This window comes from Prionailurus bengalensis, chromosome D1, assembly GCF_016509475.1.
Source record: "Prionailurus bengalensis isolate Pbe53 chromosome D1, Fcat_Pben_1.1_paternal_pri, whole genome shotgun sequence".
Taxonomy (NCBI): domain Eukaryota; kingdom Metazoa; phylum Chordata; class Mammalia; order Carnivora; family Felidae; genus Prionailurus; species Prionailurus bengalensis.
The window spans coordinates 38,682,435-38,710,367 of NC_057346.1; the positions used below are offsets into that span (position 1 = coordinate 38,682,435).

General features: G+C 49.4%; 1 protein-coding gene and 1 long non-coding RNA gene across 2 annotated transcripts; one reads left to right on the forward strand and one right to left on the reverse strand.

Annotated features, from left to right (window-relative positions):
* Positions 1-27,778, reverse strand: ENDOD1 (endonuclease domain containing 1). Its single transcript, XM_043579899.1, has 2 exons — positions 27,342-27,778; positions 1-4,296 (listed from the first exon to the last, which is right to left on the reverse strand). Exons 1-2 carry the CDS (start codon positions 27,639-27,641, stop codon positions 3,148-3,150), a joined length of 1,449 nt encoding a protein of 482 aa, XP_043435834.1. The 5' UTR covers positions 27,642-27,778; the 3' UTR covers positions 1-3,147.
* LOC122483193 lies at positions 4,234-4,992 on the forward strand. The gene is made up of 2 exons (XR_006297326.1): positions 4,234-4,433; positions 4,832-4,992. It is a non-coding gene; the product is annotated as an uncharacterized LOC122483193 (long non-coding RNA).
* Positions 27,779-27,933: the final 155 nt, after the last annotated feature.

Here is a 27,933-nt window from a genome sequence, read left to right on the forward strand (position 1 = left end):
TGAGTTGTCAGTAATTACTTTATTGAGCATTGCAAGGTGCACAGCATTGTACATAGCTTGAAAATGTCCAATTGGCTTTTGTCACACTCTCCAGAAAGGCTTCCCTAATTTCCATGGTTTTGTGGGCTTTCTTCCTGTGCTTCAGGGGGCACGTTCACTGCAGCACCAGCCATGATATGTTACAGGTTATCCATTGTACCGTGTGTTCTCCTCCACTAGATTCCTGAACTCCTCCAAGATGGGATCCGTGTATCGCTGATCTCTGCAACTCTGCAACCTCGATGTTCAAAAATGCATGTTTGACAGATGAACGGCTGACTGAATGACGAGTGCTTCATTCTAGTTCCTTCTCCCAACTCGCTAGTCTGCATTGAGGTGGAAGTGCTGATGGTGAGTGAGAAGCCAACATTCAAAAGGCACAATGGAAAACAGGAGTGTCCAAAGGTGTGGCTGATCCACAGACTAGAAAATTAGCTCCATAATGAGGAAGAGTTGGCTGACCTCTCGTGGGCCTGAGAAAATAACAGAGCCACAGAAAAGTCTTCAAGCCAGAGACAGGGTTCATCGATCCGGATTCACACCTCAAATTCTCATCTCAAAGCCCAAAGTAGCTTGGTTGGCAAGGTCAGCAGTCCAACCACCTGCTAGAGCCAGCTCTGGTAAACGAGAGGCACAGCCAACCCTCGCGATCCAGAGTGGAGGGTCTCGGCCACCTAACCTTAAGGATATATTTTGCTTTATTATTCATTCCCAGATTTCACAAAAGGCCACACAAGAATAAATAAATAAGACACTAAACAACTACAGATGAGAAAGAAGCCATTTCCAAATGGCTCTCAAGAAGCAGTTTGGATGCCCTGTTCCTTGCATGGTGCCAAGAGGCTCAAGCTGCCACGGATGCCCCCTTTGGGCCTCGTCGGTATGCAAATATATACTGTGAGGGAATACAGATTCTGCGGGAGGCAGTAAGCATGAGGCTGTGCATGGACGGCTAATCATTTCATCACCTAGGCTGAATCCCGTTGATGAGTCAGGGCCTAGACTCTGTTTGATGGATGACGGAGAAAGCCCTGCCAATGGTCCAAGGAAGCAGCTGAGTAGTAACACACACGCACACATTATCTGACATCCCAGGTGTGGCAGGACAGGTACAAAAGACCTTGGCTCCTGGTCTCTCATCAGCTAGCAAAGAAACTAAAGGCAAACCTGGCCCCTCCCTGTGCCTGGGTTTCTTCATCAGTTCGGGGTTTGGCCAGACCATCTCTCTTGTTACTTCGTAGATTCCCTTCCCTTCTGCCAGCAGGATTCTTGACCCCTTAGTACCAAGGCAAACCCCCACCCCTTACTACCAAGGCGTGCACCTCCACGCTGCTGAAATGAAGGGAAGCCCAACTACAGATGTTCACATTCACGAACAGAAGTGTTGGTAAACTACTGCTCAAGATTCTTGGATAAATCTAGCGAATATCCCCCTATCATGGACTAGTCCGGTGTTTGTAATCCCCAACATTGTACCGCCAACTGGTCAGGAGAGCTACGCTTCTACTGGGTGCAATTCAATTATTTTTCGGCAAAATGTAAGTCACTACACTCACATTTCTTGTCTACTGACCAGCTGCAGATAGCTAGCCCATTATTCTCTCCTTGTTGCCTTTCTGGATCCCAGGTGTTTGCAACTAACTTTCAGGTGAATGGTACCCTGCACTCCCAAGATCAGCATTTTGCACTTGGCCCCTTTCTACCTCACGGCAACTCTTTAGAACGTTCAGAAAAATCCAGATGATTCCAGCTCAGCTGTGGAAGGCAGAGCAAAGTTTGGAAGATACTGCTTTCTCTTTCAGGGCATGATTTAAAATGACAAGTGCTTGATAAAAAAAAAAAAAAAATAGGGATTAGCTCTCAAACCAAACTTGCATTAATGGGAGACTTTTCTAGCCTCAAACACACTAAAAAATTATTTCCTAAGACATAGTGATTCTTATTCAAGTTTATATGTATATAAACTTAGATATATACGGATATGGAATTATAGCTAGAATAGTTTTTCTTTTGTGGCTCTTTTATATACACTTCAACCAAAACAATCATTTAAGGACAGAGGTCTGAGTGCTTTATGGTAACAGGGTACTTGCCTGATATATAACAAAGCCTGATCTAGAATATTAAGGAATACAGATTTTCAAATTAGCTTAACATGTCAGTCTTTGGGCCCATTCTTGTCAGCCAGAAATTTAATCTACACCAAGTTAATCCAAGCTTGGCTAAGGATGTTCTCAGACCTGTGGCACCTACTCAGAGCAGGGCTCCGACCCTTGCATTCTCTTCTTCACACCTGAGAGGACTGTACTACACTGTTCAAAGGGCGAAAAAATTTCGCCCTTACATTCAAACTCTGTTATGCCACATTTAACATAACATGCTTATCGTTACCTAAAAGAAAAATGCAGCAAAATTCATCTTTGGAAGAAAAAACAAACAAACACAAACAACCTTACGGGTCCTTGGAAGCCATGGAAAGCTGAGGGATAGGGCAAATTCTTTATCCCTAAGAAAGTGATTTCAGCAGGGGACCATGTCTGCACATTCCCGAGGTCAGCTGAGTTGGAGAGAAAGAGAAGCAAATGAAAACGAAATCAATCCACAGAATCTCTAGCGGTTTGCCCTCAAGTCTCAGAGAAGAACGGAAACAAGATTCCTTTCTCCTTTGCTTCAAAACTCTTTGGATTCAAGTTGCCTTCTAATTCTTCCCTCCTCTGTAATTCTTAGTTATCACAAATGAACAGCAGAGAATCTCCGGTGGTCCACCCATAGCAGAGTGAATAAAGATTCTAATGCTTTGGAAGTCTGCCCACACCACACAGATGTCCTACACATAATCCCAGCCTCAACCTTTCCCTTAGGTCAAGTCTAAATTATACCATCTTCCTTTGCAAAAACATGCAAATACCCCTACCAACGCTCAAAATAGAGTGGTAATTGACAGTGAACAGAAACCCATTGCAAAGACAAAATATTCCAGCTTTCTCTACTTAAAAAAAAAAAAAAAAAATCAAATTCACCGTAACTGGACATGACTGGTTTTTTTTTGAGTTCTAGAACTCCCCAGAATTGTCAAAAGTAACCTTATAGCCAATCCTCTTGCAAATACTAAAAAAAAACCTGGAATAGGCCACCCATAGTACCAAAAGCGGCGTCAAAGAGCAAAGAGATAGTGCCACCGAGGCCCACTGCAATGTCCCTGCACACAATCGGAACGGCGCCTATGGTGTGCACAGGGAAAGCGGCCACATCCACAAGGACTCGGACGGGAATGCCCAGGACGCGGCAAACGGCCTTGAGCAGGCAACAAAGGATCCGCAGAACGGCCCTGATGATTTTGACCATGACTTTGAGTACCTTCCAGGGAATGCTGGCCAGCTCTTCCCCAATGGCCAAGAAGTAGGAGATGGTGGCCGAACCCAGGCGGTAAAGGCAATTTTCTATGCCATTAATCACTTGCTTGGTAACAAACCACAGGAGGTACATAATGTTCTTCAGGATCCCCACTGCAAGATAATAAAGTAACTGGAAAAGCTTGATGACGGGGGTCACGAGCAGGCCCATAAACTTGCCCCAAAAGCTACTCCTCTCCTCAGAGGCCTCTGGGGGTAACAGAGCAGATCTCGCGCTCTTTGTGCTAGAGCGGGCACTAGCGCCCTCTTCCGATTGCACCGCTCGCTCTTCGTCCTGGACCTGGTTAACCACTTCCAGGATTTTTTTCATTCTCTCCGTGTCTTGCTCGGTTTCGCCACAGTTGTCCCGGAAGAGCTGAGGGTTAAACGGAAGCAGTTTCTCCAATTCTTTCACCATCACGTCCTCTATGACCTCACCGTCCCGGGTGTGCTTGACAAAGCCCATGGCCCAGCCGCTGCCAGGGACAGCACAACAGGCTGCCAGCCAAACAAACGCAGGGACGGTCACTTTGCCATGAACTCTGCGGTCTGAGGGCACAGCACCCGTGAGGATATACAGGTCTTCCCCACCGCCACACTGAGGGCCCAGGGCGCGGTCCATTAGGCTGTTGAGATTCATGTACCACCGCTCCCGGAAGGACGGGGTCATCGGAGCTGCATTTGTGAGAGCGAACGTGGCCACGTGGAAATCACTGCCAAGGGAGAACGGGAACAGCTGTCCTCTTTGGTAATCAGAATCCACGTAATCTGCACTCAGGGCCTGCCTGCCCCCCAGGTTGTTCACGGAGGCGATGGCATCAGTCTCATCAGTCCCCTCCTCCAGGTTGCTGGCGGGATCGTCAATCTGAAAGAAGAGAGCAAGGACTGAGATGCGTGCTGTTCACAGCGGAGACGGTGCGCTCGAACCCTTCCGCCAAGGCTCTAGAGTCCCTACGGCACGAGCCCTCCTCGCCCTGGGGTTCGGGAGCGCTTGGTCCTCTGGTGCGCACACGCTTCATCCTAATATCCCTTGACACTGGTGTTTGAAAGTGGCTTCTAACTAGACTGTTTCCTGTTTTCTGTCCTGCGTACACTCCACCTGGGTAGAACTGCTCTGTGATAACACCTTCTCACACGCATACCCACGCACCCGCACATGCCTGTGCTTGCGCATGCGCCCCCCCCCCCCCCCACACATTGGGTATTACATTATGAAGTCACTTTACCATACCATTTATAAAACATTAAATCCCAGGGTCTTATGGTAGTCTGCTAGCTGACCTCCACTGACAGAAATCCCCATTATGATTCCTATGTCTTGTCTTAAAACCATTTTTTTAACCTATGACAAAACTCTTCTGATCCCAAGGTGACGAGTATTTTAATGTCCTCTGTTACAGCATCATCTGAAACTCTATCGAGTAAAGGCAGCAAAACAGCTTCCCAGCATCTCCATGCTTGCTTAACTCTGCAGAACAAGCATGTCTTGGGAGGCTCCACTTTGTGAAGGAATGTCAGTGTATATGGAATTAAAATACCTAACTCGGTATGGAAAACCGTCCTAGAAATAGTAAGAGTATTTGATTGAGAAAGTCTAATATATTCTTTGACGCGCTGTCATGCAAAGGGCAGATGTATTTTTCCACACTCTCTGCATAGTTTAATGATCTGGTTATTGCCATGATTATAAATTACTGACAACACTGCTCGCTGAAGACAAAAATACGCCTATGATGTAAGAGGTGATTTCAGATTACATTTCTGGGTGACACTTGTCCTTTTGCACGCACCACTTCATCTTACTCTTTGGTTTCCCAGTGGAACCTGTGGATGGAGGAGCAGGTACAAAGCTCTCTCTGTAATCCACCTCCCAGCTGACCTGGTCCCCCTGGGCCACCCACGTCATTTGATATAGTTCCTGTGTTTAGTGGAAAATTTTTTTCCTAATCACATGTTAAGAGGTTTTAGAAAAATGAACTCTCCCCCTCCACCAGCATCCTGCCCCATAAATAATCTTATAATAAATTCCTTTTTCAAATTTAGTACAAGGAAAAAAAAAATGTTTCTCTCAATGAGTTGGACTTTATGCCAGACAGTAAAAGCTCTTAAAACCCATGGGATTTTTGTGTGTGTGTGTGTTGGAATTAAATGACAGGAGAGTTTCAATTTTCTTGCCAACATGCATGTAAGAAAAATAGACTGATAGAAAATTGCAGAGGAGCATCGGAGGGGAAATATTCATCCATTCAGTAATATTTATTAAGCGTATATTATGTGGGACCAGTACTATAGAAGGAAGCGTTAGGACTGGTAACAGAAACCACCACCACGGCCATCAACACTTAATGAGCCCAACATGGCACAATTCAAAGAACTTTACATGTTATTACATCAGTGAGTGGCTATGCTAAGTACTCACTCATTTAAACTTACAAAAAAACTAGGTACCATGATCACCTTTTGACAGATGAAGAAACTGAGGCACATCAAGATTAAGAAGCTTACTCAAGGCCACACCGTGAGTGGCGGCATTACCATGTGAATGCAGAAAATCCAGCCTCATGGCTGGTGTCCTTAATCACTGCCTTATTTGCCTCGAAACAGGCCTTCACATTAAGAAATTCACCATCTACTTAGGAAAACAAGACATAGGTGCAAAGTGAAATAGGAAACCAAGAGAAAAACAACAGTGCAGTGTGGTTTATGTTAAATGCCAAATACATGCTATGAAGAAAAAGAACAGACCAATTTGAAAGGAAGGAAGGGCACAATGAATGCAGTCAACGATGACTTCTTCCTGAAGAAGGCAGAAGCTGAGGTGGTATTAGGAGGATGTGCAAGACTTGGATAAATTCAGAGAAACAGAAAGGTCAGCAAGGCTTAACAAGACTTCTACACCAAGGCGTCAGGGCAGAGACCAGCAGCCGGTGAGAATCGGATTCTAAGGAAAAGTGAAAGGATGGACTGGAACCGGTGGCAGGAAGCAGATTATAAATGGTCTGATATACAGATAACTCATCACAGGATAATTATCACTACCACCTAGTGAATGCTCACTGCATACCAGGCACCGTGGAAAGCTCCATACAAAGCATCGTTTAAATTTTTTTTTAAGTCCTTATTTATTTTTGAGAGAGAGACAGTGTGTGAGCAGGGAAAGAGCAGAGAGAGAGAGAGAGAGAGAGAGACAGAATGCAAAGCAGGCTCCAGGCTCCGAGCTGTCAGCACAGAGCCTGACATGGGACTCGAACTCACGAACTGTGAGATCATGACCTGAGCCGAAGTGGGACGCTCAACCCACTGAGCCACCCAGGGGCCCAGTACGAAGCGTCTTTTTTAATCCTGATAGGATCCCCATTACCTCGATGTGGCCAAAATTGTAAAGCAGGTTTGCCAATGACTACACTTTGGAAAGCACTGAGCTGCTGCGTTGACTCCTCACATAACCCTCCCAGCGAGGTGTTATCATCATCTTCATTTTACTCGCAGGAACACGAAAAGTTAAGCAGCAGGTACAAGGTCATCCAATATGTAAGTGGCAGGGCCAAGGCTTACACCCAGCTTCTCAGACTCCAAAACCCCAGCTCCGCGCCAGCAGCAGTCCATGCCTCTGGGTAAGGAAGGGAACAGGAGAGCCGCAGGGCGGCCATGCTGGAGGACAGGCAGAGGACAAGAGACAACTGGGAAACACAGATGGAGCCGCAGGAGAATCAGTCATCTAGTGTCACATCAAGAGTCAAGGAAGGAGAAAGCTTTGGCTACAGAAGATCAACAGTGTGGCACCTGCCAGAGGGGAAATGGAAGGATGGGGACGAAAATCAAGGCCTTCGATGATTCCAGAATCCTTAGTGAGACTTCAAAGGGCGATGTCCACAGAGGACTGGGGAAGAAAGACAGGTGGTGGAGGTGACTGGACAGGGCGAGAGCGGGCTGCAGACCACTTGTTTGAGAAGCTTCAGGAAAAGGCAGGGGACGAGCAGGCCCTTTGCTGAGGAGCAGGTCACGGAGATAAGCAAAGATGGTCTTCCAGCCCCCACACACCACCGAGGGAAAGGGGCATTGGGAGGGTGGGGCTGCTCAGGTATCTGTGCAAGGGAGCACTTGGGGGCTTAAAGGCATCTATCTCAGGGGCACAGTGTCACTGAGCAGAGCCCCGGTCCCTGAGGGTTTCTGGGCTGCGAGGTCCATGCAAACATCAGGGACATGAGTCACCTGGTACAGATTTGCCACAGGGGAGTCTGTCACTGAGGGGGGAAGAAGAGCTATTTGTCGACAGTGACAACAGTCTGCAGGAGAACAACAAACATGGAGGCTCGGCAGCCGTACTCTGCCCCCATCCTTCCCCCTTCCTCTTTCTCTCTCTTCTCAATTCCTCCAAGGTTGCAATCATACCAAGTTCACAAGCACCTTCTCTGCAACAGTTCAGAGGCCTGGCAGGTACGGGGGAGTTCCCTTAACCCCCTTCCCAGCAGCAAGCCTGCACAAGGGTGTTGACGAGACACAGGGTCCCACAGGGCCAGAAGACCAGGAGGTCAGTGAGGGTCCCGGTCAAGACCTCCAAGACCAGTCAGGGGGCTGTGCCATGGGGCAAGAGAGTGGCTGCAGCCCTGAGAGTGTGCACAGGGTCCCAGAATGTCCCAGAAGCACAGCGGCATGGACGCTTTGCAAGAGGGCTGGGATGCCCAGGTGGGGAGGATGGGAATGTGGGAGAAGCTCATCACTAGTCACCAAGATTACTTTTAAAGAGCACACACACAATGGATCCAACAGAAGAAGATACTGGGATTGGAGAGGGGGCGGTGTCTGCATATGCAGGAGAACAGGCTCTTGGGCATTTGTTTCATATATTTTTACAGACTGTAAGGAGCACGAACACTGGGATCATCTCTCTTCAAGTTTATTTATTTTGAGAGAGAGGGAGAGAGAAACCAGGGGAGGGACCGAGGGAGAGGGAGAGAGAGAATCCCAAGCAGACTCCACGCCATCAGCACAGAGCCTGATGCGGGGCTCGATCCCATGAACCGTTATATCATGACCTGAGTCGGATGCTCAATCAACTGAGTAGCCCAGGTGCCCCCAGGACCATCTCTTGTACTTCGTCTGCATAAAGCATAATGGAGACTCTGCGTATTTTAGGTTCTTGGTGGGTGTTGCTTATTAGTATTCTGGTGGTGAGGACACCAATGCCACAGGGGGATGGGACAGCAAAGGGAATGATACTGGGAGCACATGGAGAAGAGTCAGCCGGGGGTGAAGGGACCTCTCCTGAGAACATGGCGGGAAGGGGAGGGGACATGGGGAATTGGTATGGGTCAGTTCTCTGCCGTAAGTGGGGATATGGAGGCAGAGCGTCAGGAGGGCAGGGAAGGTCTGCCAGCCTGTGGTGGTCACCGTGGCAGGGAATTCATGAGAGAGGGCAGGAAAGACGCTGGAAAGAAGTGAAGGCTCCATGGAAGCCAACCAGGATGGGGACAGACCAGCTGTGCTTAGGCCAGAGTTACAGTTTTTATACTGCTTTTGTGCACAGCCGTGACCCACAGGTCAGGGACAGGTGCAGAGAAAGAACTGGTGGGATTGAAGTGGGGTGGCCTTGGCACTGCAAACAGAATTGAAGCACCTCAGAGTCCAGGTGGGCAGGGACAAGAGGGCGGCAGGTGGCAGCCACTGGCACTGCTGATGGAGAGACTTGAGTGGGTGCGAGCGCAGGTGACGAGCAAGATGGGCTCAGGGGACGTGGACCGGGGAGGCTGGGGAGTGGCAGCCAGGTGTGGCTGAGGGGGACGGGACACAAGTGGATGGTCGATTTAGGCAAGCAGAGACAACGTGGGGGGACAGCTGGCAGGCACTGAAACTATGTTTCTCCATCTCACTCTATTGAAGGGTACGAGACAGTGCCTGATCACCTCTGTGCTCCTGCAGCCAGCACAGCGGCCCTTTGCCATCGGGGAGTGACCGGCAGTTGTTGCAAGAGTGACCTCATTTGACCTCTACAACAATCTTCTGATGCACATCATCTCTTGCAATTTGCAGATGAGAAAGAGAGGCTCCAGAGAGGTCAGCTCGTCCTCTGGTTCTGCTCCACGATCCGCCGCATGGAAAAGGTGGTCATCTAGAAGGATCATCAAAACGGTTCTGGAACTTTGTGATGATTCGGAAAGGGGTGGTGTTTCCTCCCCCTGGAGAATCTTAGCCTGAGGCTAGATAAGCCCTTGGCTGGGCTGATTCAGATAAGATCCTGTGATCAGGAGAGACCCCCCCGTGAGCGCCTACCTACTCTGTGGGGACAAACAGGCTGTTCTTTTGGGAGTTGTTTTATTTTCAACAAGAGTTAAGTAATTGAATGAGCAGAACAGCTGGTATTCAGATTTTGCCTCTGCGCTGAACTATGATACACACACACATACACACACGCACACACACACACAGGGACATTAAAAAGATGCTATCATCCTGCTGCCCACCACGAAGTGGGTAAGAGGGCCCCTCCTTACAAGGAACATGAGTGCAGCTGACAGCGGTGACATTGGATGATCTTATCAGACCTGGAGCTGGATGCGCAAACAGGGCCTCTGCACAGTCACGCGCATCAGAATGAACTAGATCTGAGGCCTTGGGTGAAGTCTGAGACAATGTACTTGCCATGGAAAATATGCAGCTCGAGGAAAGAGCTGCCTTTCAGAAAAGTAGCAGGAGGCTGGTGAAGCCTCCATAGCAAATGAGGGGCGTTTGAGGAAGGACAAACCGTAAGACCTTTCAGCTCTCAGGAAGGGAATAAACAGTTCCGGCCCACCCATTTAAGAAGAAAAAAAAATCCTCCCTATTTGGCATCCAAAAAATTCTCTATCCCCTTGGGAACAGAAACAGCTTTAGAAGACCTACTAGGATTTTTTTCTTTTTTTTTTTTTTTTTTTTTCCTTTTGAAAGAGAAACACAGGGCTTTTCATTTCCTGACCAGCCCTTTTGCACTCAGGCAGGCCTTGGGGTGCCCTCCGCCTTCCTCCCTGTGAATCACCCTTCCTCTGGGCCCCCATGGCTGCTCACACACCTTCCTGCCTGGGGAGGAGCAGGCCTTCCAGCTCTTCTGGTGCTGTGCACACAGTAGGTGTTCAGCCCATGTCCAGGGTATGGAGGTACAAAGATAAGCTGCGTGAAGGGTTCTCTCCCCCCAAGTCAGAAGATGATGGAAAAGAAAGAATCAAAGGATGTTCCACTTCCATTTCAACCTTTTCTTGAAAATTTAAAAAAATGAAAAAAAAAGGGGGGGGATCAAAAAATGCACCAACCCTAAACTGGCAATACACAGCCGGGCCAGCAAAGGACGCCTGAGGGGAGGCCCATGGGTGGCCTCAGGGACAGACAAGCTCCCGTGGGACTCCTCTGGCTCCTCCTTCTCATGCCTAACTCCAACTTTCAAACTCCTGCTGGGAGTCTACAAAAGTGCCCGAGTCCTTTAAGACCTTTCCAGAACTGCAGTACCTTCTCAGGTTACATCATCCCTGGTCTTCTTTGGTTTCCTTCCTCATTACTCACTGCAGCCTGTTTTCCACTCTGTTCTCTGCTTTCTTTTCCAGAGCAATTATTCTTAGCACTTGACCGTGGGGTACGGAATTCCAAAAAGTCTGTTGAGACATTTCTTCCGTTTCTAACTTTTTCCACCTTCTGAGTTCAGACAAGATTAGAGGTTCTTGGGTCTGGCTGCCTGTCAGAATCACCTGGAAGTTTTACATAAAATATGTCCAGGCCTCGCCCCAGACCAATTAAATGAGAATTCTGGAGTAGCGAGAGGGCTGGGCATCTAGGATGTTTTTAAAGTTCTCCAGATGATTCTAAATTGAGAACCCGCTGGGCTAGATCTTTATCAGATTCTCATTCATCATATGGGTCCCTGGTGGCATTCACTCCTGCCCAGATAGCCACTACAAGAAATGAGTGTTGTCTCCTTAAATCAGTAGTTTTCAGAATTTAGTTTGTGTTAGAAGCACCTTGGTCCCTGTTAAAAATGCAGATTCTTGTGTTTCACACCAGAGGTATATTCAGCAGGACTGGAGTGAGGTTCAGAAGTGCATTTTTAACCACCACCCCAGGTGATGCTGATGCAGGGGGTCCATGAACCCCAAAAAACAAATGTTTAAGTCACCGTTGGGTAGTGCCTCGCTGGGCTTAAAGATTCACATGACGGGCGCCTGGGTGGCTCAATCGGTTAAGTGTCTGACTTCGGCTCAGGTCATGATCTTGCGGTCTGTGAGTTCGAGCCCAGTGTCGGGCTCTGTGCTGACAGCTCAGAGCCTGGAGCCTGCTTGGGGTTTCTGTGTCTCCCTCTCTCTCTGCCCCTCCCCCGCTCGTGCTCTGTCTCTCTTGTTCTCAAAAATAAATAAAACATTAAAAAAAATTAAAATAAAAAAAGATCCACATGATCCTTGCGGTTTGTGAGAGTATTATTCACAAATTGCAAGAGCTATGATGACAATACCAAGGGAGAGAATAAAGTATTATAGGGCCATTTAAATCCTCCACCTGTTGGAGCAGTGAATATTCTGATCATCAAAATGTGTAAACGTGGATTTCCTACCTTATCCATCCACAGAATAAGAAGTCCTTTTTTTGCTACTTACACTCTTTTGAGCAGATCTCACTATTCTAACATCTTCAACAGTATCCTATATTGCCTGGTTAAATGGCAAACAGGTATATTCAGAAGGCCTCCCCACCCCCTCCAATCTCTTCTCTCAAATCTTCCCTTTCATTCAGCCAAAACAGGCCAATCCGTTCCCAACAACGTCAGTTATATGGATGTAACGTGAGTGTTTCCCTGCTTCCCCCTGTATGAGCACCCATGACTTCAGTGGTGGGGGTGCCTCACCACTCCTCTCTACTGCTTGAACTCCTCCTGGGCGCTCAGGCCCAGCCCCAGCCTCACAGCCCCCATGCCGGGGGTGTCTTTTGGCCTCCCTGATCCTTTCTCCACTCCTCTCTGCCCTGCTCTGTGCCCCAGGAGGCTGGCTCACATCATCTGAGCTCTCATGCCCTCTGGCTTCTGCCTGGAGCAGCCAACAGAAGGGTGGGAAGAGAGAGACCAGAGTATGTATTCCTTGGCTCCCCCTGCATCTGGCTGCTGCAGCTGTGGCTCTGGCTGAGTTTCTGGGCAGTCATGGCTCTCACCAGGCTCCCGCCTGACCCCACGGGCTTGGGATGGTCACAGGTCCCTGCAACGGCTAGGCCCCAGGCGCTTTACCCCGTCTCGTTGACTCCCTTAGTTCTCTGTAAATCGTTTCTTCATTCAATTCTGTCGGTTAAACTACTTTGAGCGTTCCATCTGTTTCCTGCCAGGACCCTGGGTTGAGACAGCCTCTGTGAGTGCTTTCCCAAGATCACAGCTCACCCAGTCCTGGGAGGATCAATTCCACCTCAGGGCCTCTGTGGCATGAATTACACACACAGTTGGTACACAGAACCAGTTCTGTTGAGTAGTGAAGGTCCCTCGAGTAATCTAATATGGCCGCCCAAACCAGGCTCCCGCAACCACCAGGTGTATCAGCCCTCGTCAACATGCCATAGTCAACTTCTGTTTCTAAATTAACTGAGTATTTCAGATACTATCTCTAAAAACAGCATTTCTTACCACATGACCTCCTCCTCCTCACCCCCTTGCCAGTCACAACCAAGGGATGGCCAATCTGGCCAGCAACCAATCAGATGGCTCTCTTAGGTTTTTAATCCAACATAATCCAAGAAACTCAGAGACAGACAACAATTAGAGTATGAAGGCTGCTACATGCAGTTTAGAGTTGGTAGTCAGGCTGACCCATGGGAAAGCAGGAAAACTAGTTAAAAGAGGAGAGTAGGATAAAGACCCTAAAGTCTGTGGGACCATTTGGTTTCTAGAAGTTTCTGAGCTCTGGTTCCTTTGAGGCCTGTGTGTACCTCCGTTGCTATGTCTGTGAATCTATCAGTCATCTGTTACAACAGCCCTACCCTTCACCTGAATAAGCTTGAGTAAGTTTATGATTCATGTACCAACTAGCCCGAAGCATCAGGAGAACCCAGCAAGCCCCCTGTGGGAATTGGGGCAAGAACCTTACAGACATGGAACTTCCCAGACACCTGGATTAAATCTCAGGAACGAAGGAAAGAGACAAGGCTGTCCTGGTTCCAGAAGTCTCGGAACAGACCAGAGGGGGCACCCTACAGACCAGAGAGAAGGAACTTCTACTAAATTCTTCAAGAAAGAATGCATCAATGGGCTAAGTAACATGGAGGACAGCATAGGAGCCACAGAAAAGGCTGAGACCAGTCACAAGAAAGGTAGCATTGGAGCAGGAGTATGGATTTTTGGTTTTTGTTTTTGGCCAGCTCGTATTTTATTAGAGAAATCCAGGATTACAAAGGACTTTAGAGTTGACCTTTGGACCCTTCTTTTTACCGACGGTGGGTACAACACTGACAAAGCCCCAGTTTTGTTGGTTTTATTGCATCTGCTGCTTGGCCCGACCTATCTTCCTCTTCCATTTGGCCACCTTAGGAGTCTGACCTCTCACTTTCCCATCACAGGCCAGGAAACCATTTCAGAAATAATACTGGGTCAAACCTAGGAGTATGGTCAGCCTCATCCTGGTTGTCTCCAAGGCAGGCATGGTCTGGGAAGCAAAGGTGACTTGTTCATTCAACATGCTTAACGTATATGTAGTGAGGGCTTGGACACAATGCAGAGTGGCCTTTGTACACACTGTCACACTGAATCTTCGTCACTCCCCCATGGAATTGGGACAATTAGCCCCGTGCCACAGATAGGGACTGAACTTGAACTCCCTGAGATTCAGTAACATTTCCAAGGTCACACAGCTGATAAATGACAGAGCTGGGACACAGCCCAATTTTGTCTCCCACTAAGACCCATTTTCTGAACCACTCTGTATGCTCGCTCAGTCTTTGCCCTTCAGGGCTAACAGTCTACTAGGAGAGAATTAAGCTGGGGTCACGATCTGCCTTCCTACCTGAAGTAACAAGTTACCTGCGGAAAGGGGCTGGGGCTTGTTCCATGACCACATCTTAGATTCCTAGTTCGTGGCTTAGTACTGGTAATTGAATAAATGGTTTTGGCGTGGAAGAGAATGACGACACCGGGGCGCCTGGGTGGCTCAGTCGGTTAAGCGTCCGACTTCAGCTCAGGTCACGATCTCGCGGTCCATGGGTTCGAGCCCCGCGTCGGGCTCTGGGCTGATGGCTCAGAGCCTGGAGCCTGCTTCCGATTCTGTGTCTCCCTTTCTCTCTGCCCCTCCCCCGTTCATGCTCTGTCTCTCTCTGTCTCAAAAATAAATAAACGTTAAAAAAATTAAAAAAAAAAAAAAAGAGAATGACAACACTAATCAAAGAGTCAACCAGGAGCTGGGTACCTGACTACTCATACTCTGCAGTGCTAAAATTCTAGACCCGCTGATCAGGAATGAGTAAGTGAATGAGCAGATAAGAAACGGCGTGGGCTTGTTTCAATCACCAAAAACCCCTGTAATTCCATGCCTACCTCTTAAGCCCCAATTCGCTGTCAGAGAACAAATGTGTGATAAACTCTTGTCTCTGTCTGACTGGATGTGACCACATTTATTACGTACAAGAAGAGAGGAAAAACTCAAGCACTGGCCTGTGGCAAGAACAGGGGAGCAGAACGGTACCTAATACTGAGAGCAGCAAAAGCAACAGTAATGGGCCTGGTCAGTGAGCCACTCAGGCATGGAACTGAGGCTGAGATATCACCACTGTCAACCAATTTCAGAGTCACCCTCCTCAGAAAACCGGGAAAGACTCAAAGCCTGTCTCCAAGCAAGATTACGGCTATAAGAGGGGCTCAGTTGGGCGTCCATCTTCAGCCCAGGTCATGGGCTTGAGGTTCATGAGTTCGAGCCCCACATTGGACTCTGCTGTCAGCACAGAACCTGCTTCAGATCCTCTGTCTCCCTCTCTCTCTGCCCTTTACCCCCGTCCCCCAAAAAATAAATTTTAGCAAAAAAAAAAAAAAAGAGATTACAGCGATAAAAAATAGCCTTTCTCCAAAGCCAACTGGCAAAATCCACCCTTCACTTTAAAGATCACTAGAGAAGAGGACTTCACAGCCCTTGGACCCTTCCCCACGGTGTCATAACTCTCGCTGTCAGGAAATGGCTTATTTGCATCCAACCTAAACCCTCCTCAAACTATTAAATCTTATCCTTGTGTTTTAAGGACAAAAGAGACAGCATGTGCTTCTCAACGCTGTGTAATAAATATGATTTAAGGCTAGTAAATCTGCTCTCGGGCAAGATCATTTCCATGTGTTGGACCTTTCCTCCTGGGTTTTATGAACATCGCTCTTCTTCGAGTTCCTTTCAATGTGAGACTACACGGCAGCATGGCTGAGCGACAGAACACCAGGTTAGACATGAGGAGAGCTGTCAGCTCTGTCACTTCCTTGCCTTGTGACTTTGGGCAGGCCAGCAAGTCTCCTCTAAGAGAAGGATCACCACTGCTCAGGAGCACAGGAAGGGAGAAGAAGGTAAGATTATTTCAGGCTGTCCGTGAGTTACCTGGATGCCGACTTGAAAGAAATAGACTTTGCATGTGGAGGCCCCAGGCCTTCTATTTCTTTTTTTTTTTTTTTAATTTTTTTTTTCAACGTTTATTTATTTTTGGGACAGAGAGAAACAGAGCATGAACAGGGGAGGGGCAGAGAGAGAGGGAGAAACAGAATCGGAAACAGGCTCCAGGCTCCGAGCCATCAGCCCAGAGCCTGACGCGGGGCTTGAACTCCCGGACCGTGAGATCGTGACCTGGCTGAAGTCGGACGCTTAACCAACTGCGCCAACCAGGTGCCCCAGGCCTTCTATTTCTAAATGCAATAAATTATTTTTGTGTATGTGCAAATTCACTCATCCAGAGCCCCTCCACTCTCCCACTCCATGGGTATGATGGTTGTTTGAGGGGCGTGCTAGAGTCCAAAAGGGCCCTGAACCTTGTTGACTAGAATAAAGAGTAGGAGTGCCTCCATGCGTCTCTATGTGTAACAGAAATCTCTGGAATGTTAGCACACACACATGCAAATTGTAAAGATTAGTTCGTTATCTGCGTGAAATGAGACCCTTTTCCTTATATACTTCTAGAATGTTCGAAAAATATTTTTACCATAAGCGTATGTTATGTTTATAATCCTAAAAACCCTTAACATGACAAATAGGGGCCATCACCACACACAGCTGAGATGTATCTCGGGCTGCCGGGCTATAATAGGAATAGGACGGCCCGCCCAGCGTTCGAATTTCACTGTTGCTGTTCAATCCATATTCGCAAAGCGCTCAGCATTCAGCGACACTCCTTAATTACCGCCCAAGTGCTGGCACTGGGCTAGACCGTGGGGCTGGCAAACTACAGCCTGTGAGCCAAATCCAGCCCACCACCAGTTTTCATAAATAAAGTTCCCTTGGAACACAGCCGTGCTCGTTCATGTATGTATTGTCTGTGGCTGTCTTTGTGCTGTAACAGCCCAGCTGAATCGGTGCATCAGAGACTACACGGCTAACAAAGCCTGACGTATTTACTATTTGGCCATTTATAGCAACGGTTTCCCGGTCCCTGCGTTAGAGGGCGACGATTTGACAGCAACAATAGCCCTGTACCCTGCCCTCACAGACCTTAGAGTCTAGCTGGGTGGCGCTCAGTTAGTTCCGCAAATAACTGTGCAACTGTGACACGCTAGCAAAGAAAGGTATGTTTGGTACTACTAGAGAGTATTCTGGGCAGCTGACCTGTTTGGGAATATCCCAGAAGACGAAAAACAAAACCAAAACAGCGGGTACGGAGGCCCTATGATGGGCGTGAAAAAACAGCAGCACCACACCCCACAGAAGTAAGCCAAAGTGGCTAGAAGTAAAGGCCTGGCAATGTGTGTGACACCAGATAAGGCCGGGCGGGGAACGGGAGCCACGCGCGTGCTGACTCCGGAGACCACGATAAGGCCTTATCTTTATCTGAGGAGAAATGCGGAGCCTTGGAGAGTTTCCGCTGAGGCTGTTGGAGGCACGATGGGATTAATGATTTGAGAGTATTTCTCTGGCTTCTGAGTGCAGTAAATTCAGAGATGTGGGTAGAAAGGGTTAACCAATGGGGAAGCTGCTTTGCAGAGCCCTAGAGGAAGGTGAGCAGACTTGGGCCTCCAAAGTGCAGAAGGCAGGGGTCACAGGAGCGAGGTCTGTCCGGCTGAGGTACAAGAGCAAGGTCACCAACCACACCAAACGGTGTGCTTGGCCACGAAGGAGGCCTCTGTCGTCATGGGTGCCACGGCTCCAGATACAGTGGAGACGCTCCAGAACAAGTAAAGGCGTACCAAGGTTCACAAACCCGGCTTTCCCTTCCCCAGCTTCCATGTATCTGGAGACTACAATGGATGCCCAGTCTTTCAGAAACATCAACAGTGGCCATTTCCTTACATGGCCCAGTTCTATCATGCACCCTGGCCAATCCACTCAAAAAGCTGATGTGATACGGGTTGGCTTCTTCCCTCAGTTATGAATGTTAGGACAAGGGGACTTCCGGAAACCAATGCTGCCATTGCCCAGACACAGCGGGAAGGCTCGTTGGCCAAGCTGCATTAAAACCAGGTTACCTAGGACGTAAGGGCAAAGGTGAGAACTTGCACAGGGGAAGGACTCCAGTTTACCAACAGTCCTAAAGGCAAAAAAGGAATTTCTGTACTTTTAAAGAGGTGGGGTGTGCTGAGTTGGAGCAAAGTCCCTCTCCTGGTCCCAAAGCAGGGTGTAATACATTACTGGGCTATGCAGTTTCAGAATGTGCTGGGCTCAGCCTGGCTTTCCTTCTCTGGGGAGGCAGGTTGAGTGCACCGGAGGGATTCTCGCACTCGCTAGGACCGACGGATGGATGAGTGGGTTCTCTCTCTCTGTTCCAGAGGTGGGGCTCTGGAGGGTGTAATTTGCTGGCACCTTTTCCCTCAGGCAACTGGCACCTGGTCAGGAGCTGGGCTGTCAGGCTCATGCGTGGCACCCAGCCCACCTCCAGCAGCCAACAGCTCCACGCCCTGACAAGACCCAAGACCCCGCCCTTATCCTGGCCACGCTCACCGAGACTCGGACGATCCTTGTGGCTTGAAGGAGTTTTTAGGTGATCCACTGGGGAATCACCTTATAGAGAATGTCTGCTTGCATAACGGCCATAGGAATGCCCAGGACGGATTAGAACGGAGCAAGACTGCAAAAGGAGGCAACAGCGCCCTCAACCCAATGAGGCACTTACAGATCCTGGGACCTGCCGTGGCTATAGGCACGAGGGTGCTCCTGGAGGCTGCGGGCACTGATGTTCATTGGCACGTGGCAGTGGGGCTGGGAACATGCTCTGTTGTAAAAAATCCTGATGGGGGCGGGGCGGGGGGGGGGCGCCTGGGTGGCTCAGTCAGTTAAGCGTTAAGCTCAGTTAAGCTCAGGTCGTGAGCTCGCGGTTCGTGAGTTTGAGCCCCGCGTCGGGCTCTGTGCTGTTAGCACAGCACCTGCTTTGGATCCTCAGATTAAGTGAGATTACGTGTGAAAACACACCTAGAAAAGTGCCCTGTGTGATAAAGTACTCAGAGTTCTAGCTCTCCTCAACACCCAAAGACATCTCACCCTTAGCACATCTAACACACCAGCTCCTCCCTTAGTATCCTCACCTTATTCACAGGCACCTCCATTCTTCCAGTTGTTCTGGCCAAAGTCCTGGGGGTTATCTGTGACTCCTCCCTTTCTCTTGCGCTCGGCTCTTCCTTTAAAATATACTCTGAGCTAGAAAGAATGCCAGCCCAAGTGGTCCAAGCCACCACCATCTCTTGCCAGATTATTGAAACCACCTAGCTAGTCTCTCTGCTCTGCCTTTGAACCCTTACGGTCTGTTCTCAATGCAGCAGCCAAAATGACCCTATTAAAATGTAAGTCAGAGCACGTCAAAAACCCTCCGCTCAGGGGCGCCTGGGTGGCGCAGTCGGTTAAGCGTCCGACTTCAGCCAGGTCACGATCTCGCGGTCCGGGAGTTCGAGCCCCGTGTCAGGCTCTGGGCTGATGGCTCAGAGCCTGGAGCCTGTTTCCGATTCTGTTTCTCCCTCTCTCTCTGCCCCTCCCCTGTTCATGCTCTGTTTCTCTCTGTCCCCAAAAATAAATAAAAAACATTGAAAAAATATTTTTTTTAAATAAATAAATAAATAAATAAATAAATAAATAAAACCCTCCACTCAAAGTGGGCACCATGGTATCCCATCTCATCCCATCTCACTAAGAAACCAAAGGCACGTTTCTTACAAATAGCCCAGAAGGCCCGAAGTGATCTGCTATCTCCCACACCACCTCTCTGACCTCATCTCCTGCTACCCTCCTCATTTCTCCTTCTCTCGACACATTGGCCTCTTTCTCAAACGTGAGGAACACTCTTGCCTCAGGGCCTTTGTACTTACTGTTCTCTGCCTGGAACATCCTTTCCCCAGATACCTGCATGACGGGCTTTGTCACTTCCTTCAGGTGTGTATACAAAGTCACCTCCGCAGTGATGTCTCCCCTGAAAGCCCTTTAAAAACTTCACCTTTTCCCGGATAGGTCAAATCCTCCCGCCTTGCTTTATTTTTCTTCGCCCTTTCACTATTTAACATGCCCTGTCTTTTATTTATTTATTTTATAATCACCTGTGCTCTCCAGTAGATATTAAGCTCCATGAGAGAAGGTATTTTTGTCTGTTTGATTCACTGCTCTATGCCCAGGGCCTAGAAGAGTGCCTCACACATAGCAGATGCTCGAATAAATATTTGTCGATTTAGTGAATTAAGTGACAAAGGGCCCAGGGCTTTGTTAAAGCATTAGGTGTCCCTGCCAACTGAAAATCAATCAAAACTCAAGACCAATCATCCCTAAAATTAAGGTACAAGTCAACTGGAACATGCAATTTACCTTATATTTTCAAATACTATGTCAGCCATCTGTTTACTCTCCAAAATGAAATGTACCATATTTTTCCTTTTGACTGGAAGTATAGAATGTCCTCAGCCTGACCTCTTTTGATTGAGCCACACTTCTGTCCGGCACTGGGTCAATAGAAGCATGGCTGGAATACTAATGGTGCTTCTATTTTTGGTTCGCCCCATGAGTCGTTTCTTTTTTACTTTTCCTTCCTTTCAGTGGCCAGATATATCAGCAGGCAACAGATCATTGCTGCCATCAGATGTCAAGTTCTACAGAATCAAAAGGGTACGTGGCCACCCAGGAGACATGATCTACACCTTGAAGGGGAAACCATTCTTGAACTAACAGTGATTTCCAAGAGCACGGCCAGATCACAGGAAGCAAAACCACTGGCAAATGGGAGGATCTCTTTTCTCATATTCTCACTTGTACTTTAAAAGTTTCACTGACGGTTAAAAGGAAGAGACGTTCGAAACCCAAAGAATACAATCCTTAGTCAAGGAACGATCCATTGAATCACCAGGAGCTAATAACTGAGCTACTGACAGGCTGACACAGGGATTTTCAGAATGGTCCATTAGAAGCAAAGCCACAAAGCATCCGGAGAGCTAGATGAATTCAGTAAAGGAACAGCCCCAGTCAGTCCATTCGGAATCTGGAGAGAAAATACAAACGCTGGATTTGGGAGACGGTACAACAGAGTGGAAAGGGTAGTAAGAGCTTGGGAATCCGACAGCCATAAACTCTAATCCAGGCTCTGCATCTAGCGGCTTGTACACGGTAAGGGATCAGTAAATGATAGCTCCTTTCTGACCTATCCAGATTTAAGTGTGAACACTTGACGAACGGTGTCCACTGGGCTGTTTGAGGACAAAATACCCCTGAAATGTTCCGCCAATGTAGGGCAAGTACCTTAACTTGCCCCTGAGGATGACCACAAGTCAGACGGGAACGCTGAATTCAAAGATGAGGAAAAACCCAGAAAAGGAAAAAAATGCAAGGCAAGGTAGCCTGTGTGACTCTGGCTTTTGCTATCTGCGCCCCGGTAAGGAAGACATCGCGAGTGACTGACTTGGGAAGCATCCCTCTGAGTAGGCGCTTCCCAGACTTCTCACCCGGGCTCAGCACAATAGATTGCAATGCGATTGCTCACTGTTTGTTTTGTGACAACACACCTCTTGGTTACTCTGGACAGGGAGGATCTCAGAGGCGTGGGTTCAAGCCCCACACTGGGTGTAGAGCTTCCTTAAGAAAATAATCTTAAAAATGTAATAGGGGCACCTAGGTGGCTGTCGGTGAAGCATCTGACACTTAACTTCAGCTCAGGTCATGATCTCACAGTCGTGAGATTGAGCCCCACGACGGGCTCCGCCCTGGGCACGGAGCCTGCTTGGGATAGCCATCCTTCCACCCTTCCTTCCTCTCTCTTTCTTTCTCTTTCTCTCTCTCTCCCCCCTTCTTTTGCCTCTCCCCTGCTTGCACTCTCCCTCTCTCAAAAACAGTAATAAAAAAGGGGGCGGGCTCAGTTGGCAGAGCATGTGATTCGATCTCAGGGTTGTGAGTTCAAGCCTCAGGTTGGGCACAGAGCTTACACAAATGAAGTTTTTCAATTAATAACACCAATTAGAGTAAGAACTTAATAAAGTATACACACTAATACTTACTAAGACCTTACCGTACTCTGGGTACCGTGCTACATGTCTGTGTGTGTTACCTTGTGCATTTGTCACAACCACTCTATGAAAAACACTATCATTGCCTTTAACGTACAGATCAGAAAAACAGGACTGGAGAATTTAAGGTCCCATAGCTTATAAGTGGCAGAGCAGGGGTCTGAATTCAAGTCTCTTAACTAGAAAGTAGTATCGGAATTGTCCTGTTTGCTGTACAGGGATTTAAGTGTATGATGTCTTCTATGTACCTGTTCTCTGACATAATGAAAAAAAAAAGACTGATATTACAATAAAGAATGTGTCTAAGAGTTTCAGGGTGTGTAGGCAAGCAGCCACTGTTAGAAATGAAAGGTCCAGAACTTAATCAAGATTCTAAGTTGTGATGACTGTTCACATTTACTAAGATTTGAAATATGACCTTATCGGACCCTTTAGGAAAACGCTTGTGTAGTTCACCAAAACATACCCTTCACTCCAGAGCCACCGACATCTAAGCAACATTTATGCGGCCAAATATGTGCTCCCACTGGTCCTACGACCATTGGGAAAGAGAAATAGAGTAGAAATGAAGATCCCCATATAAAAGAGGAGGAGGAAAGCCCCATGACCATTAACGCAGTGGATTCACTGTGAAGTCAAAGGATCTCCACGACGTACCGAAAGAGCATTGAACTAAGAGCAAAGGGTCATGAGTTCAAATCCAAACTGTGTGACATTGGGCACATCAATTAACCTCTCTTCATCTCTCCAACGAAGACAATGACATCAGAGTATTTTTGTACGATTAAAAAAGTGTAAGCTGAATATAAAGCCAGATCCATTCAGTATTCATGTTTAAAAACTGGTAGGATCTTAAATGTCGGTCTCCAGCATGAATTGACAATGTGCTTGAAAGGCATCACCGATACCTTATCCAAAATGTCTTCCATTAAATGGCAAGGAATTGAGAGACTAAAAGGTGTGAGGCTCCTGGTACCATACCAGAACCCAGTTCTCAAGTCTCTGGGGTCTTGACTGGAAGCCTTCCAAACCATCCTCATCACGCTAATGGGATTTTCTCATCTCTTTTTTGCCTTTTCCCCCATTCTCAATTTAAACCACATTCCACATAAAACCTACAACAACTCTCTGTTTTCTCGGCTTCCTTTTAAAGTTCTCCTTCTGTGCCTCAGAAGATCCCATTTAAATTCTTCCAGTGTGGGCGGATATGGGGATCCTATATCCGACACCAAGGAGCTGTTGTCTAGACAAGAGATCCAAGTCATTTGCGTTCCAAAGGCCAGAGCAAGGACTAATGGGGTGGACTTAGAAGAGGGTTCCAGCTCTCCTTATGGACATGTTTGTATTAGCGGCTGCTGGCCAGCTATGGGGCAAGCCTCTGAAGCCGTACATGTCCCCCCAAGAAGGCTCAAGCAGAGCGTCTCCCTGACTGCTGCCTGATTGAGCCTAACAGTGAATTATTTTATTCAACACTTATTAAGACTGTCTGTGTCCCAGGCACTTAGGAACATAAGCATGATGAATAAGGGTGCAGCATTCACTTCTCAAGGGCCACTGAGACAGACACATAAGTAGGCAATTCTAAAACAATGTGGGAAGTACAAAAAAGACAGAAATTATTGGAGCACCGAGCAATGGACCAAAATCAGGTGGACAATTCTTTCTGGAAGAGATGACACCTGAGAAGTCTTAAAGGACGGAGGAGAGGAAGAAGTGAGGGGCCAGATGGGGGTAGTAAAGAAAGGATTCTGGGCACAGGAAAGGAGCATGGGGTCTGTGGGTGCCTCAGTCATTTAAGTGCTTTTTTTTTTTTTTTTAACGTTTATTTATTTTTGAGAGAGAGAGAGACAGAGCGTGAGTGGGGTCGGGGCAGAGAGAGAGGGAGACACAGAATCCGAAGCAGGCTCCAGGCTCTGAACTGTCAGCACAGAGCCCATCGCGGGGCTCGAACGCACAAACTGTGAGCTGTGAACGCACAAACTGAGCTGTAGTCGGCGCTTAACCAACTGAGCCACCCAGGCTCCCCTTAAGCATCTGACTGTCGATTTCAGCTCAGGTCATGATCTCATGGTTCATGAGTTGGAGCCTCATGTCAGGCTCAGGGCAGAGCCTGCTTGGGATTCTCTCTCTCTCTCTCTCTCTCTCTCTCTCTGCCCCTCCCCTGCTCATGCTCACGTACGCTCTCTCTCTCTCAAAAATGAATAAATTTAAAAATTAAAAAAAAAGGAATGAGCAGAAGTGACAAACAGTACAGAAGCAGAAGTACAGACAGTACAGTTTTATGAGAGGCAGGCCAGGCGGCTGGATAATACTAGAACATAGAATGTGAGGGTGGGGAGGAGTGAGAACAAGGCTGGAGCCGGAGATAGGAGCCAGGGCACGGACGGCCTTGTAAAACTGCATCCTGCAGAATGAACTTTGTCCTGTAGGTGCAGGGCAGCCAACACCTTGAAGGTTTTAAGCACAAGAGTGCCCAAGTTTCTATGATCTTCAAGTTAGGAGCTTGTTTTTCCCAAGGGAAACTGCAGGACAGCTATGAAAGGTGCTGAATTGGGCTTTGGGAGCCTCGGGGCCAGGGCCGCCCTGACTGACTCATTACCCAAGGCAAGCACCGCGCTCCTTTGGCCTCCTGCCTCTCCCTTGCCAGTCTGCTCTTGGTAAAGCTGACCTCATAAAAAGGTGATGTGGGCACAGAGCAACTCAGCATTACCAAGTGCTCTGAAGCAGCCAGAGGCCCACAGTGAGCCCTGAGCATGGTTCTGCAGCCGGGACCCGGGCGGGGAGGCAGGCCTCCGGGAGCAGGCAGCAGTCAGGTCTGCCGCAGTGTGTCCCCGAGCCGCCTGCAGCTCCTCCTCCCTCCCTCCTTCCTTCCCTGCTTCCTCATGCCCTCTGGCTCCTGGCCCACTTCACCGAGGCCGGGTGGGAAGGGGACCCAAGCCCATCTTGCAGGGGAAAACATCAGCCACTGCCACCTTTCTGAGCTCCCCGGCTGGGACCTCCAGCCTCCTGTACTGTTTCCAAACCACTGTTCATCTCAACGCTTCGAGATGCCATTTGGAACAATTTCCCCCCTCCTCTCCCATCCCCTTCCTCATTTCCTGCCCCGGGGGCTCCACCGCCTGGATGACTCAGTTCTGCCCACGAAACCTGCTCCTTTGTGACTCCTTCTGTAACTGCATAAATGGCTCTGCCTCACTACACCTTCCTTAATCACTCCTTCACACCCGACCTCTCCCTTCCATTATTCCCCTTTACTCTGAACACTTGAGCAGACTGGCACCTGCGTACTTCTACTAGTGTAGTAATCCCAACCCCTCCCCACGCACTAACCCCTGAAGCCGCCACTCTCACTCTTGATATTCCTCCTCCTTTCTGTCTCTCTTCTGAACTCTGCCTCATCCTTCCAGGCACAGCACCAATGTCACGCTGACCCTAAGGCTTTCCCCTATCACCCTGGAGACAGGTGAAATCTAGTAGGATTTTGTTTACCTTTATGGGTTTCGCTTATGTCCTAAAAACAGCTGGTACTTATATGCCAGGCATCTCTTAGGGAACTTTATATAGTAACTCATTTAATCCTCAACACCACCCCGTCATTAGCTCTAAAATAACCTGGCCAAGTTTACAGCTAGCTGAGAGGAGCTGATTCTCGAACCCACGCAGTCCAGCTCTCATCAGCTGATTCTTCACCTGCACGCTAGGAAACCTTACAGCTCAAGGGGCATCCTCTGTTCTCCTGGTACCCTGAGAGCCTGGCACCCAGCAGGTGACTGATGACTAAATGTGCTCTGAATTGAACTCAAATTTGTTTAGCGTGCCTCCCTGTGTCCTCCTCGCCATGTGTATGGTCTCTTTAAGCTCTCCACAAGACCCTCAAGGAGAAAGGACTAGATCATCTGTTTCTTGACAGGGGCACAATCGTGATGCATAATGATCTGGGGGATATGCAGAGAGCTCGAGGGGGTGCAGCTGAGGGCAAACTAAGTTTAGATCAATATATATCTTAGGTGTGTACAACTGAGAAAGGTTTTTTCCAATGCCTGATCTCATAGGCCCTGACATCATAGGCTATGGAATGGACACGGAGAGGAAGGTAAGAAGACTGAGGTGCAAGAGTGCATGAGACCCGGCCAAGCTCTCAGAGCTAGAAATATCTGAATGACATTGCAGGGATTACAACCCAGGGCTCTGAATGAAGCACCTGAAAGCCAATCTGTTCGCCCATGTGGTTTTGGCCAGCTGTGACTATCAGGAATGAGTGGGTTGAGTGGGTAGCTCTGCTCCCAGCTGGGGGGCGGGGGGGGGGGTGGTCTTGGTAGCTGGGGCAGGTGCAGGAGACAAGGTGGGAGGACGGTGAGAACTGACCAAAGGAGAGCCTGGCTGGGTGTGCAGGGAGGGGGGTGGCTAGGCAGACCTGGGGCAGGATGTATCAAGGCAGTTCAGCAGGGCCTCTGGGAACCTTTTACAGTGTTCAGTCACCCTCACCCGACAGTACAGAACACTCATGACATGATTTCCACGTGGTCTGATAACGTAGCTAGGAAGAGTCAGGTAAAACTTGTCTGCCCTTCCCAATAGTTGGACAGTTTCCCTACGATTTGTAACTCTCCCATTGCATTTCTACAAATATGTGCCTTTATGGTCCTAACTCAACGCAACTTCAGACCGAATGTACTCAATGTCGTGTGCACAAGGGGTTTTTAGGCCCAGGTGGCCTCTGCAAAAGAGAAGCTTTTCCATAATAGAAAGGGCAGTGAACACCTGCCCCATCTTCCCGGCTGGACAGACTTCCACAAGTCTCTTCACTCCCTGGGCCTTGATCTCCTCTTCTGCAAAATGGGCATGAAAATGCCCACCCACCTACCCAGGCCCAAAGAACTGTGGCAACGACCTGCGCCAAGGCCTGGGAGCTCCCAGCCGAGGCTTTCGGCTGATCCGAAATGGTCAGTCTCACGCTCCTCACTGGTCAGGAAATGAATGAGACACTGCAGATGTCTACCCCGAACTGTAGGGGAGAACCACTTCCCACTGGGGGCCTCGGGGTGGACGAGGGCGGCGGCGCGGCTTCTCCGGAGGCTCGCGGATCGCCAGGCTCTTGCTGTGGCGTGGGGGTGGGGGTGGGGTGCGGCGAGGAGGCTCGGAAACCCGGGGTTCCTGACCTAGCCGCGAAGACGCGGGGCCGCCCATCCCCGCCCGCGCCCCCGCCCGCGCGCTCGCCCTCGCCGCGGCTGCAAAGCGCCCTCGGGGGCCAGCCCCGCGCCCGGGCTCGGGCACAGCTCGCTCACCTGCGGCTCCACCAGCCAGCGGGGCTCCGCGCCGCCAGCCGCGGGGCGCGCCGCGCGGAACGCCGAGTACACGGGGATGCGGTCCCGGCTGCTGTACAGGGTGGCGAAGCGCTCCGCACCCGCGGAGCGCTGACAGATCTTCACGTGGGCCTCGGCCGCCAGCCCCGCTGGCGGGGTCCCGGCGTAGAAGAAGCGGTCACATTCGCCGAAACCGGCTTCCTCCTCGCCCACCAGCCGGCCTTCCAGCAGCGCGGCCAGGGCGAGGAGGCTGCCCAGCGCGAGCCAGCGCGCGGGCCGCATGGCGGCCTCTGCGAGCGCGGCGGGGCCGAGCGGCTGCCGGCCGGGGGGCGCGCGGGCTCTGCGGGCCGGGCCGGAGGGGAAGTCGGGACCCGGGCGCGGCGGGGCGAGCGCTCGGCGGGGCCGGGCTGGGCGGCGGGGCGGCGGGGGCGGGCCCGAGTCCCGAGGCCGCGCCTCCCTCCCTCCCACGCGCCCGCCCGCGCGGAAGATGGCCGCGGAGGCCCGGGGGGCCGGGGCTCCGGGGGTGCGGCGGCGTCCCCGGCTCGCACCCCGGCCTGCCGCCGCACCGCCTCGC